General features: G+C 52.5%; 1 protein-coding gene across 1 annotated transcript; it reads left to right on the top strand.

The window, feature by feature from the left end:
* The first annotated feature begins 9856 nt into the window (after positions 1-9856).
* Positions 9857-11599, top strand: SMIM32 (small integral membrane protein 32). The gene has a single exon (XM_027546436.1). The coding sequence runs from the start codon at positions 10577-10579 to the stop codon at positions 10886-10888; it is 312 nt and encodes a 103-aa protein (XP_027402237.1). The 5' UTR covers positions 9857-10576; the 3' UTR covers positions 10889-11599.
* The last annotated feature ends 2479 nt before the right edge of the window (positions 11600-14078 follow it).

The following is a 14078-nucleotide window of genomic DNA, read 5'->3' on the forward strand; positions in this document are numbered from 1 at the left end:
TGCCCCAAGATCAGGGAGATCTCTTTCAGTTTCAGGGATGGGGAAACCTGCCTTTGCACAGGAATACCCCATATGGCACAGCAGTGTGTGGCCTGCTGTGGGTGAGGGCTCACTCAGGCTAAAATCTGCCCTTGCCCTGCCAAGGAGAAAGACACCTCTTTACAGTTCACCCAAAGGCATTCTGTGTGCTGTCCACAGCCTTCCCCTTCCTCCTCGTGTCTTATTCCAAACCTTATATCCAGGCCTCGACTCCTGAAACTCAAAAGCCGATCATTCGACTCCTTTGTTAAATCTGTCATCCACTCCCTGAGGCAGTTTATGTTGGACAGTCTGACTGCCATCTGCCTACAAGGATCACTGGTGTCAGGACACGCAGAAGGGCGCCTTGGTCAGTGCTTGAGGACATCTCTCTCTCTCACACACACACACACATGTGCGTGCACCCACACATACACTCCCAGCTCCAAAGGCTAGATTCAGATCTCTGGGGTTGAGGACAGAACCTGCATTTTTAAAGCTCCCAGGTGATTCAGAAGGGTTTGGGGAGAAGGGGTACCATGAGGAGAAACAGAGTGGGTCTCTTGAGCATACCGCTGCATAGCTCAGCAACCCTTACGGGCTGTGCAGGACGCTGCCAGTCTTGCCTGGGCGGGTAAACTCGAGACGCAGCCAGGCTGGACGGGGGACTGGCGTATCTCAAGTGCCCTTAACACTCCCATGCATCTTCCTGTTTTCCCTCTTTGGTTCCAGTTGAGAAAACCCACTCAACACTGTATCTTTGGGGATGTCATTTTCAAAGGCTTTTTCAAAGAGGGGCCAGATGATGCCCAGTCATCCAGCCCACGTCTCCCATCTTACAGAGAGCCCACAGGCAGCCTCCTTAGGGAGTGATGGGAGAAGCCCCTTCCCCAGTAGTACTGGGGTATAGGGACTACACATGACTCCCCAGGAGAAACCTTCCCAGATGGAGACCCCCTAACTTCTGACCTGGGAGCCTGAGTCCAGGGAACGAACAGGTCAAATTTCTTGCACTTCAGCATCAAATGGCAATGCTGATGTAGTTTCTAATTTAGGTTTTAAAATGCCACTTAAAGGACAGCGTCAGTTCTCTCACTTAAAACTTTTTAAAAAATAATCACATTTCCTCATGAATCAGGTGGACATATTCATCCCTCCTTCGCCATCAAGGACATTCTCTCAGATTTCTTCATGATCAATGTGCTGTTTCTTCAGGCAGGGGCCCTTTCTCTGGCCTGACCCCACATCCTTGGTTCCTTCTGCCCATGGTCTCTGACCAGGATCTTGGAGAAGATGACACTGCCCAGAGGTGGAAGGACAGGGAAGAAATGAAAGCCATCTCCCACATCCCCCGGGTCCTGCCTGAGGGGCAGCTGTGGAACAGGAGTGACTGGCTGCAGGGAGGGACTTTTCCAAAATGAAGATAACTGGGATCCCTAGGACTTTGATGAGAGAGAAACCTAGTTTTTTGTTTGTTTGTTTGTTTTGTTAAAACTTTGGAAGAAAAAAAGGAAAACATAATTATCTTTTATGGAAATTAGGAATAATCTTTTAGAAATAATTTTCTAATTACACAATTTTGAAAAATTGTGTAAACCTGGATTTTCTGCCTCATTCTAGTCAGGGATGGAAAATGTTGTCAGAGGATGTCTCTCCTTTCCCACCTCCTGTCAGCTTAGGAAGTGGCTTCAGGATCTGCGTACATGAAGACAGGGTCTGTGGGAAGCCCGGACCAGCTGCCAGGGTCCCGCCACCATGGAAGAGTCTCCTCTAGAAGAGAACCAGGTCTGCAGCCTGGCCCTTGAGATGGGAGGGTAGTAGGGAGGCATGCCTGTCCATGCAGAGCCAGGACTCAACCCCTGAGAGGAGAGTCAGCCCCTCAGTGCTCACCTGGGACCCCAGCTCTGGAGCAGAATCTGGAGGCAGAGTGAGCTGAAGCTCCCCATCCCAGCCCAGCCTCCCTGCAGGCTGCCTGGGAGGCTAACTCTGGGGCTGCCAAGAGAAGGATATACTGACAATAGGAGTTGGAGACACGCCTCCCTGCAGGCCCCAAACCCAGGGTTTCTTGCTGACTCAGACCAAGTCTTTCTAGCTGGTGCTGCCCTCGGCCATGGTTGGGGTACAGATCACCTGAGCCATCCCTTATACCTCCCAGGCAAAGGTTCAACCACACCTGAACCCTAAGGTTATGCCTAATGACCCTTCACAGTTCTTCCTTGGTGGTAAATCCCATCTCTACTGTTGCCCACACCCTATACCAGGGATCTCAGACAGAGTTGGAAGCAGGACCAGCCTTCAGCTCACAGATCTGGGTCTGTGAACAAGTAGAGACCCCTTCCCACCCTCTCAAACATGCTGGAGCCAAAATGGGCATCTTGCTCCTCAGGACCCCCAGCTGTGTCACGTCTTCTGGTCAGGCCCTCATCTGAGCCTTAAAGGGCTTTGGGTAGGAAAAGTAATGGAGTCTGGCAATCAGGAATGTTCTAGAGCAACCAGCCAGACCAAAAGGAGGAACATAATGCAAGCCCATGACATGCTGATGTCCGGAGGTTCCAACCTGTCAACATCAGTGTCATGTCAAACCCCTGGCAGGGGCTGGGAGAAGAGTGAGATTCTAAATCGTTACTGTTTGCGGATGGGTTTTATTCCAGGATGACTTTCACTGTCTCCTTTACCCTTGTCTGTATTTTCTCAGTAATGCCCAAATACTACTTTTACAACCAGAATAAAAATTAAGGGGAATGAGTTTTATTTCAAAAAGCTCAGTAGGAGCCACTGTATGTCACTGACTCAGGCAAGATCTAAGGATTGCCTCTGGCAGGGGACACATTCAGGATGGCTTCAGCTGGGTTTACTATGAGGCTATGAGGCTTAAGCTTCAGGCCCCCCCAGCTCATGCTGACCTATTGCGTGTTTATAAAGTTTGCAAAAGCAACAGCTAAGACTATTGTTTTCCCCTCCAAATTCCCCAGTTACACTTTTCCTTGGGTTGTGTGGTGCTGAAGAAACCATGGAAATTTGGGTGATCCAGCCAAGAGGAGGCTGAATTAGAAATACATTTCCTCCAAATGTTAGCACATGTAACTAAGGGGTTGCCAGTTACTTTGGAAGCAAGGTACTGTCAGCCCTCTCCACTGGGGATCTCAGGAACACTCCCACCACCTCAGCTCACTGGAGTCTAGACCCAAAGGTGCAAGGTCAGAAGGGGGACCCTGCATGGAGCTGTCACCCAACACCAGGTACCAAGGAATGTGATGATGGAAGGGTATGGTCCCAGAAGCCAGTCGGGATTGTTTTCCTATATTTTTAGATCTCGGTCATCTTTTTAAAATTTATTTTTATTCAGTTTCTCATTCTAAATAAATATTTACTTTAAAATCTAATTTTGTGCTGTTGTTCTCAGAGAGGGCCCCTAAGATGTAAGAGCTGCAGGCTCCACAAAACCTGGATCTGCCCCTACGGATGGACCACAGAGGATAGCATCGGGTAGTAGGAAGCCTGTGGAAACACCAGTGACAATGAGAGAGAGAAGGTCCTGCCACAATAGGCTGCCCAGGACATGCATAAACTTATACCCCAAACCACACAAAGCACCGTCTTCAAGGGGGGCTGGCTGAGACCCTGGGCTCTGACCTTGGCCCAGACTCAGAGAGTGTAACTCTCATACTTGGAAGACTCTGAATCTGAAGCACCCAGTCAAAGCCATCAGAAAACAGCTGGAGGCTGCCTGGTCTCACCCATCCAGGAGAAAGCCCAGAGGGAAAGAGTTAGCTAGGGCTGGGGGTTAGGCAGGGGGCTAACCCCAGGGGGGTTAGTCTGGTCTGGACTTCAACCCTGGCAGCTGCCCCTTCCTCTGAGCCTCAGGAGCCCTGTGTAAAGGGTCACCAGCCCCAGCCCCAGATGACCCTTTGAAGCATCCTCTGAGCCCAGCGCTGCACAGCTGCACACCTCTTGCCTGATGGGGCTCTTCTCACAATGCCCTCCACCACTACCGCTCCACTGGCGTAGGTAAGACATACCAAGCCGTTGCTTCCCCCTCTCCTCTTAGAGGTGTCAGATCTGCACTGACACCTAAGGCTCTTCGAGAGACTCCAGCTCTTATGCCTTTTCTCCATCACAGGCATTTCTACCAGTAAATCTCTTGCACGTGCTTCTCAGAGGATCTGAACTGACCCAGGACCAAAATAGATTTTTCTTCTAGCCATCATCAGAATAATTAAAGGTGATTACAAGACAGTAATTTTTGCATCGTGTGATTCAATGCTGTTTAATATCACACCCCTGTGCTATCCAACATAATCTTGCATCCCACTTGATGAGCGTATCCTAAACCTTAGGACATGCAATTAAAAAATAGCCAGCCTTCCTGACTGAGTTTCTTTGCCCTGGCCTCACCAAGTCCCAGACCCTTCCATGAAGTAGTTCTCCAACATGCCACAGATGGGGTGGGTTGGGGTACCTCTTCATTAACTAAACATACACCTGCCCAGCCTTGCTGCCTGTCACAACTTCTGGGCCCCTGTGTTTCTCCAAGCGCAACCTCATAGGCCGAGTACCCCATGCCTTGATATCGGAACATGGACCACAGGACCCCACCAGGCCAGGTGTCCCTGAGTCTGGTTACTGATTTCAAACAACAATCCTGTCCCTTTCAGCATATACTGGCTCCAACTTGGCTTCAGCCTGCTTCCCATCCTTGACCAGAGCAGTGGTCTTTCCTTAGCATGCAGTGACCCAACTGGTGACTCCACCCAACACCTGGCCAGGCCAGGTAGCAGCAGGAGTTCAGTTTCACCTTCAGGCAAACCCCTGACCTTCCCAGAGGAGTCTAGGTGATGGGACCCCAGGGGTGGCAACATGTCCCAGTAACCTGCAAGTCTTATGTCACTGGAACCTGCTTGGCTGGAGGCTACACAGGGACCCAGAAAGGCAGGTGAGGTCACATGTCACTGAGATCAAAGAGAAGGATGTTGAGGCACTAACCAGTGCTGCTGCTGCTGCTGTTAAGTCACTTCAGTCGTGTCCGACTGTGTGACCCCAGAGATGGCAGCCTACCAGGCTCCCCCGTCCCTGGGATTCTCCAGGCAAGAACACTGGAGTGGGTTGCTATTTCCTTCTCCAATGCATGAAAGTCAAAAGTGAAAGTGAAGTTGCTCAGTCATGTCTGACTCCTAGCAACCCCATGGACTGCAGCTTACCAGGCTCCTCCATCCATGGGATTTTCCAGACAAAAGTACTGGAGTGGGGTGCCAGTGCCTTCTCCACTAACCAGTGAGACTGTCCAAAAAACATCCAGAGACATCCCACCACCAGAGTCAGAGACAGTGCCCCCAGCCTGCACGTCAGGTCCCAGGCAGCCCAGGAATTGCTTCCCTGACTCTCCATCCCACTCTCTGATCCCGAGAGACCTGCAGGCCCGTGGAACCAGAGGACAGAGGTGGAGATGCCCTTTTCTGGGATCCGATCCCTTCAGTGAGCTCCCTCCTTCCAGAATCATCTCTCCCTCATTCCCCATCCTTTCTCCAGTTTTCCCGCTCCACAAACCAGACTGCAAACCCTTGAAAGGCCCGGCCTGACCATTCTCAAGCCCCCTGCTGCCTGTTTCCATTTGGAAAAACCACTTCATTTCAGAGCTTGGGCTTGGCCTACTTGTTATTTAGTTCCTAAAACAGACGTTTTAAAAAGCAACCTCAGTTACCGACCACAACAGTTGCCAAAGTCATCTCAAAAACAAAACCAAAACAATAAAACCAAATGTTGCCGGGGTGACAGAATTAAAGGTCTGTGAGCAACAGCTTCACCAGCATTCATGGAGGATGCGGAGGCCACTCCACAGCAGCTGAATACACGCAGTAATCACAGGGAAACCCACACCGGCAGCAATGAACTCCAACTTCAGACGGCAGCATTTCAGCCTTGATCTTCACCCCAGCCTCTTGGTGATGCTGAGTGCTATAATAATAATTCCCCTAGCAAGAGGAAGAAACAAAAATAGCTTCACCAGGTACGGAGGGCTGGAGAGAAACAGTTTATGAAATCCTGGGGCTACAAGGCTTGCAGTCTCTCAAGTTTCCATTAAATGGCTAGCAAATGGCCCCAGCGTGGCAGGAAAGGCACCACTGCCTCTTGGTCTCTTGGCAGACAGGCCAGCGGGGAGGGAGCCTGTGTCACTCAGTGACCACATAATGGGGAAGAGGTCCTGCCGGGGTCCCACCCTGTGACCTCTGCCTGTCAAAGCCTACTTCCGAGCCCCTTCATAATCTTTCCCGACTTAAATGTATGGGTACACAAAGCTCCCTAATGGAAGGTCGCTCTGGCTTGTGTAAAAAGCTGTGTAAACTTCATCTCTGCATTTACTCAGCACCAGTCTTGTTTCATTTCCTGCTGGGGAATATTCAGGGAACGTGACCGCCCTCCCAGGGCTCTGAACATCTTTCCAAAAAGAAACAGCGCCCACTTTTGGACCAAAGGACCCCCCTCCCCATCCAAAAGGGCAAAAGACCTCCTCCAACTTTACCAAAAGGAAAGGCAGTTTGACCATACTCTCTCTGCTAAGTGTCTCAGTAGAAAAAGCAGCTTAAGACTGAGTGGGGACTTTCCTGGTGGCTCAGTGGTAAAGAATCCGCCTGTCAAGGCAGGAGACACGGGTTTGATCCCTGAGATGGGCAGATCCCACATGCCACAGAACAACAAAGCCCTCCACCACAACTACTACTGAGCCTGTGCTCTAGAGCCTGGGAGCCACAGCTACTGAGACCGAGGGCTACAAATACTGAAGCCCAGGCGACCTAGAGCTCGTGCCCCACAATAAGAGAAGCCACTGCGGTGAGAACCCTGTACACCACAGCTAGAGGGCAGTTCCAGCTCTCTGCAACTACAGAAAAACCCGTGCAGCAATGAAGACCCAGCACAGCCAAAAATAAATAAATAAATAAAATTATTAAAATAAAACGAGTACAGACTCTAAGTCCATTAAAAAAAAAAAAAGACTGAGTGGATGAGCACAAGCTGCCAAGTCTGAGGCTCCTTGGTGCCCAGACCCGGCCGTGTGACCTCGGAAGGTGACACCGCTTCTCGAGGTTGCAGCCTGCTCCTTGGGGAAATGGAGGTGCTAGCATGTCTGTCGCACAGGTTGCTGTGAGGAGCAAGTGCTTGGCCTGCGGAAAGAGGAGGTCTGTGAATCATGGCTGCTAGGACTCTTCTAAATCGGAGGTGGCCCACAGTCCTGGTTCACTGAGTGGACACAGAAGCCCACTGTCCAGGTTCAAGTCCCAGCTCCTCCAATCACAGGCTGCAAGCCCATGCATGTGTTACTTCCACAAAATGCAATATGATGATGAAAAGCCACAGCTCTGAGGACAAATGAGCATTTCTAGAGATTTCTCTGCTCCTACTACAAGCAATGGAGCCCTGGGGACTCTCTATCCACACCAGACCCTCTTGCAGACACCCCCTGCTCTGTGCTCACTTCCTGGAGGAACACAGCACTATTTCAGAGCCAGAAATCACCTACCATAAACCCTTACTTTATAGTCCAAAACCAGGAACCTGTCCCTGCTTCTGCTGAGGCCCTCCCGACTGAGCCACAGCCTTCCCACCACTGTCTATTGTCTTACCTGACCTCGGGGGCAGAGTAGACAGGAAGCAGGGTCAGCAGGGTTAGGAATGATTCCCCAAACTCAAGAGGGAAATTCCAGGCCAAACCACAAACTGAGGCTACAAACCAAAAACATTTCGATGTTTTCCTTCATTGTATATATTTCAGACAGGCACAGTTTTTAATGAAAAATAATCTATTAATATTCAACTAAAAATAATTTTGTTATACCTTAAAAAGCAAACAAAGAACCCAGGGAGTTATTGACAGCAGGGGCTTCACCTGGATAAACCCCTCTCCGTTAATCCACTCGCTGACTCTCCCCTTGGCTGACGGCAGCCCTGAGAAGGCTTGTTCAGGTTTCACACAAGGTCCCTAGGGTCCTGCTGGCCAAATAGAATGCTGTCTCAAATGGCTCAGGCCTTCAGAGAAAGGGACTCTGCCCCTCTCCTGAGTAGCCCACATTCACGGCTGCTGCACACTGTTACGTGGAGGCTTCCCTGTGCTAACATGGATAAAGCCTTGCCCCTCTCAGAGCCAGCTTTCCCATCTGGAAAATGAGAAGCTGGGCTAAGCAGAAGCCAGGCACAGCGGCTTAAGGTCCTATGCCCTGGGAGCACACTGGGCAGTGCCCCAGGACCGTAAAGGGCAGATGGGGTCATGCTGAGTCCTGCCAGGTCCCACTCCACCCCACACCACACAAAATCCCCCTCTGTGCCCAGGGAAGCACCCTACAGGCCCATCTGTGGAACTATAGGGGGGCCTCTGGAGCACTCCCGCATCTCACACAGCACGCAGTCAGACTCTCTGTAGGGTCAGGACTTCAGTCAGTCAGTCAGTCAGTTCAGTCCCTCAGTCGTGTCTGACTCCTTGCAACCCCATGAATCACAGCACGCCAGGCCTCCCTGTCCATCACCAACTCCCAGAGTTCACTCAAACTCATGTCCATCAAGTCGGTGATGCCATCTAGCCATCTCATCCTCTGTCGTCCCCTTTTCCTCCTGCCCCCAGTCCCTCCCTGCATCAGGGTCTTTTCCAATGAGTCAACTCTTCGCATAAGGTGGCCAAAATATTAGAGTTTCAGCTTCAGCATCAGTCCTTCCAATGAACACCCAGGACTGATCTCCTTTAGGATGGACTGGTTGCATCTCCTTGCAGCACTCCTGCATCTCACATAGCAAGCAGTCAGACTCTCTGTAGTGTCAGGACTCAGGCTCACAAATTTTCATGTTAGGCAAAGAGCTTGCAGAGGTGTTTCCTCTGGGCTGAGCTGGGCTTTAAGGGAATGAGCGCTGGCCAAGGGCAGCCTTGCACACCTTACTAGTCCTTGTTAATTAAGCCTGGGGGCAGGTATGAGGTGCAGTTGGGGGGAGGGGAACAATAAACTCATCTTCCCACCAGTTCCTGCAGCCAGTGCTCACCAAGCTCTCCCACATCCTGTACCCCTTGATGGGGGAGAGAGACAGAGTTGTGCCCTTGGCTCACCCTGTAGGGGTCTCGGAGCTAGGATTCAAGTGAGAAGTGAGGTGCCCGGTGCGAAAGGGAAGGAGGCACCATCGCTCCTGACTGGTGAGGGAGTGCATCCTTCAGAATCTTGGGGGCAAGTGCCTGCTTCCGTTCCATGCCAGACCATGACAGCCCAGGGCGGTCAGTGCTTCTGAAGAACCCAGGGGCCATGGTGGCTGGCACTGGTTCCCATTCTAATCTGGGAGGCTTGGAAAACTTCCAAAGGAGGTGAACAGTGTGGACTTCTGGAAAGGGGACACCCCCTTGGTCCTGCTGACCCCTCACCTCTGTCCTGGCCACCAAGCGTTTGCCAGGGCTGCTACAAGCAGGTGGGCCACATCTACCTCTGGCCCTCTGTGTCTGAGCACTGCAGGCCAGGTGAGCTGAGAAGGTGAGCTCACATGTGCACTCCACTGGGGAGGATCGGGGCCCCAGGAAGCAGCTTCAGCTCATCTGGGAGCCCTCTGCCCTTGCGCTCAGCCTTCTGGCCCTCCCAGAACTACTCAGTCTTGGGGCTGGGAGCCAACTGGGCTGTGCCTGGAGGGAGAATGTCCATGAATGAGAAGGACGAAAGCAGGTGTCCATGCGTGGCTGAGGCTGGTCTCCGAATCGGTTTGCTGTCCATATTGTGTCCGTTTTGCGTGTCTCTGTTCATAGGTCTGTAATCTGCTCCTCGTCCATCTGTCTTTCCGTGACCCTGTGTTTTTCCTCCCTCCCTCCCTCTCTGTGTGTCCCTCCTTCCGTGAGTGATGTGAGGCCGGGCCGGGGGCAGGCGCAGCCCTGTCCTCTCTCGCTCTCATTGGTTCGCAGCCGCTCCCCGGGGACAGTCGCCACCAGTCCCGCCCCCTGCCCGGGACCGGAGCTCGCGGGGCCGCCTCGGAGCTCAGTCTCCTGCTCTCGACTGGAGCGCAGCAGCTGGAGCCAGCGGGGACAGGCTCGCCGCACACCAGGTGTCTCAGCGGGGACTCAAGGCTGCAGAACTGCTCTGAGATTCGGCAGCGGGAGGACGCGGAGGACTCCCAGACTGAGCCTTCGGTGCACTGGTGTCTGGAGGTGCAGAGCAGGAACCCCGAGCTGCGGCCGCACGCACCACTCACCTCTCTCCGCCAGCGCCGCAGCCCAGGGGTGTCCTGGAGCCTGGAGCTCACCGGAGCTGGGGTTTGAACTGAAAGGACGGCCGTAAACCCAGGTGAATGATTCAGAACCGTGGGTGGCGACGGTGACAGATCTGAAAAGTCCGGGGATCGCGGGTGCCGAGCCGTCCAGCTCGGAGCGCTGGGGTCCACCACCCCGCAGAGAGGGCAGCTGAGTGCGGTGGCAAGGAAGCAGTCCGGGACTTCGCAGTCCCGGCGGTCCCGCAGGCACCTGGCTTGCGGTCGGTCGCGCGTAGAGGAGCGGGCAGGGCGCACCATGGAAGCGAAGTGAGGCGGCCGGGGGTCGGCAGCCCCGCGGGCCATGTACGGCGACGTGTTCAACACCACGGGCGGCCCCGAGGCGGCGGTAGGCGGCGCGCTGGCGCTGGCAGCCACGGTCAAGGCGGAGGGCGCTTTGCCGCTGGAGCTGGCCACCGCGCGCGGGATGCGGGACGGTGCGGCCGCCAAGCCCGACCTGCCCACCTACCTACTGCTCTTCTTCCTGCTGCTGCTCTCCGTGGCGCTCGTCATCCTCTTTATCGGCTGCCAGCTGCGCCACTCGGCCTTCGCCGCTCTGCCCCACGACCGCTCTCTGCGGGACGCGCGCGCGCCCTGGAAGATGCGGCCGGTGTAGCCACACCGGGTCCGGGTCTCGCCACCAGCAGTAGGTATGAGCTGGGCAGGGTGCACCTGATGCCCCTGGGAACACTGCACTTTGACCCCCCCACACCCTTCCCGCCCTCGAGCAGCACCGTGTGCATCAAGGGAGTCGGAGGCGTTAGGAGGCTGCAGAGGGTCCCCATCCTCCTGGTCGCGGGGAACTGTGCTGCTCCCCTGGTGGAGGCTTTCTTCCGTGGGCAGCGGGACCAGCCGGGGTGCCTTCCTGAAGACAGCGCATCTGCCCGGACCAGGGAGCCTTCCTCGCCGCCAGCTGACTTCCCTACTTTGCCGAAGGAGCAGGCGAGAGGAGCGTGCAGCTAGCCAAGCGCGCAGCTAGGTTCGAGCTGCCTGTCTGGACTCCTTGCCCTGTGGCCGTTTTCTTGCGGCTACTACCGCCTTTCCCACTCTTTGGCACTGGAGAGTCCCACTAGGATCCGAATGTGAACTCAGCTGGACTTAGGAATGATGGCCCTCAGAGGCTGCGTCCCTGGGGTGGGAAGTGAGGGGACGCAGAGTTTAAACGGGTGCCGCCCGGGTCCGAGAACCCAGTTTTCTTTGCCCGCACAGGGGAAGGGGAAGCTGGTCTAGAGGCACCGGGTTCCACCTGCAGCACTCTGTGGTTAGGGTGTCCTGGGTCAACAGGGGCCACATTTCTACAATAAAACCTCACCGAATTAGACCCAGTGCTGAGGATGCTCTGGTCATTGGTTGCGCCACTTGGGAAAGGGGCATAAAAGGGGATCCTGAGCAGGTTGACCTAAGCACAGCCCGCCTCCCACCTCCAAGTGGCCCAAGTCAGTTTTAACAGACATTTGCTCCTCTCCAGCTTCACCTTTCCCCAGGGTCAATCAGTTGCTTGCTCGGGCAAGTGTTTTCAGAGCCAACCTCAGAGAAGAATTGCTGCCTCATCTGCTGTGGAAATAAAAAAAAAAACTCCCTGTAATAGGGCTCCATGGAGACCTTCCCTGTGGGGCAGTTCTTCCCACCAGGCATCCACTCTGTGGCTCTCAGAGGTTCTCTGGGCCTAAGCCCTTCCAGGAGTCATTTCTGGACCAGAACCACCTTGTGAAGCAGGGGCCTGAGGGTCAGGTGATGGGGGCAGCTGTTCAGTACTTCTTCCTAAAGTAGACAGGAGGCCCGCTCTGGAGAACACAGCAGGAAAGCAATGGATGAATAAGCCCAGCTTGGAGGAGCTGATTTCAAAGAACGTGGGAGGGAATAGAAAGAATTGTAATAACCTTGACCATTATTAAAGTTAACCTAATTCTAGGGAGTCTCTTTGTGGCAGCTTAAAATAGTTTCAGAAGTCACCTAGTTCATTAGGGCACTAGAGCTTAGAGAACTCTTGACTAAAAGGAGATTTGGTAGATTATTTAATCAAGTAGTTCCAAGCCATGTAGGGGTCACTCAGATTTGGAGACTCTGAAGAATGCTAAGGATGCTTGTCTGGCAAATGCATACAGGCTCATAATTCTACAAACTTTTTGTGAGGGTTGTTGGACACTGAAACTTATGTAAGGATCTAAGCTGAGGCTTAGAAAAGACTTACTAGAGCTCCAGGCTTAGGCCAGAGCTCCCTACCACCACTTCTCCTCCTTCATCATTCCCAAGGAAGGATCCTTGGAAGTGCCCAAGATTCTTCCTGCTCCTATCCCATTGAAGCAGCAGAGATGAGCATCTGACAGTTCGTCTTGGGCTTGACTTCCATATTTTAGAGAGCTAACAACAACCAAGCCCTAATGGAGCTAATTCTACAATAACCTCATACAACATTTTGGTTTTTGGAAATGCAGCCAAACCTTTCTATCTTACAGTAATGGTAACTCAGCTAATCTGTGTGACCCTTGGCTATGGAGAAGACTAAATGGAATAAATGTTAAGGAGGGTATGAGAACCCTGACTGGCATAATGGAATCACACACTGCTGATATGGGAGACCCTTCGGCTTTAATCTAGGGGCTGAGGGGGTAGAAGACTAATACAGGTGCAGCATAGTATGTTCCTCCTCCACAGCTCCCCATGGATAGACCTCAAGGCAGTTTGCAGAGTGATCAGCTCTGGATTCTGTCTGGCTTTAAATCCCAGTTCTACTGCTCACTGGCTGTGTGGCACTGCAAATTACTTAATCTGTCCTGGTCTGTTTCCTCAACTGTGAAATGGGATTATATCACCTAGCTCTACAGGGTTGAATGTCAAATGACATAACCAGTGTTAACACTAGCACTCAAGTGTTAGCTGTGTTGTAAATGAGCCTCAGGCTTGAGGCAGCGCTGCCTAAGGGAGAAGCTGACCCACAAAAAATGCCAGGCTTAGGGGCACTATCAGCTGGCTTAGAGGCTACCTGAAGTTCTTGGACCAGAATCAGTTGAAGCCAGAGTGATCCAGGAGGCTATTGGGATGTCTTAATAAAATACAGTCCCAAGGCATCAAGAAGTTAAAGCTGAAAAATGCTAAGATGGAGGCAATTTGGAAGCCATCTTTCTGATGTATCTACAGGGTTGAATAGATACTTCCAGAAGAAATGCCTAAATAATTGGACCTACTTAGAGCTGGAATCTAGAAATCAAGCAGGATCGGTAAGAGGAATTGGACTTGAGTTCTGCTTTTTTGCCAGCACTGGGACCCTAAATAATTCCATACCTATCTCTAGGCTAGTGTTTGACTAGTTGGGCAGTAATGGGTCCTTTGTCATGGGGAACCTAACCCTAGATTCTCCCCTGGAAAGAATCGGGCTGAGTTCATGTCTGTCTTCTGCTGATATGCAAGCTAAGTGGACTATTATGTGGTAATTGAACATGTAGATGGTATCAGGAAGGCCGGTCTATACACACACATCCTCCTGCCCTTTGTTCTTTCACCAAGCCCATGATGCCTTGGAGCTATATTTGAAGAACTGGGTCTGGCAGGGTGAAAAGAGGAATGAGATTCAAGACACCGGTGTTTGGGCAGCTTTGCCACAACCAGTCACTGGGAACAGGCGAGAGGGTTGAGAACACATCTCTGATGGGGCAAAGAGGGTGGGTAGGATGGAAATTAGGGGAAGTGGTTGCAGATGTCAGGAGCTAGGGTGAAGCAGCGTAAGTCTAAGAATCTTGGAGCCAGGTAACCTGACCTTGGCCATCCACTCTATGCCACGATCATACTTCTGGATTTCTGAAAACCTG

The sequence above is a fragment of the Bos indicus x Bos taurus genome, chromosome 7 (genome assembly GCF_003369695.1).
Source record: "Bos indicus x Bos taurus breed Angus x Brahman F1 hybrid chromosome 7, Bos_hybrid_MaternalHap_v2.0, whole genome shotgun sequence".
Lineage (NCBI taxonomy): Eukaryota > Metazoa > Chordata > Mammalia > Artiodactyla > Bovidae > Bos > Bos indicus x Bos taurus.

What these genes read in the sequence shown, in the direction of transcription:
- SMIM32 (XM_027546436.1), top strand. Translation starts at nt 10,577, where the DNA reads ATGTACGGCGACGTGTTCAACACCACGGGCGGCCCCGAGGCGGCGGTA.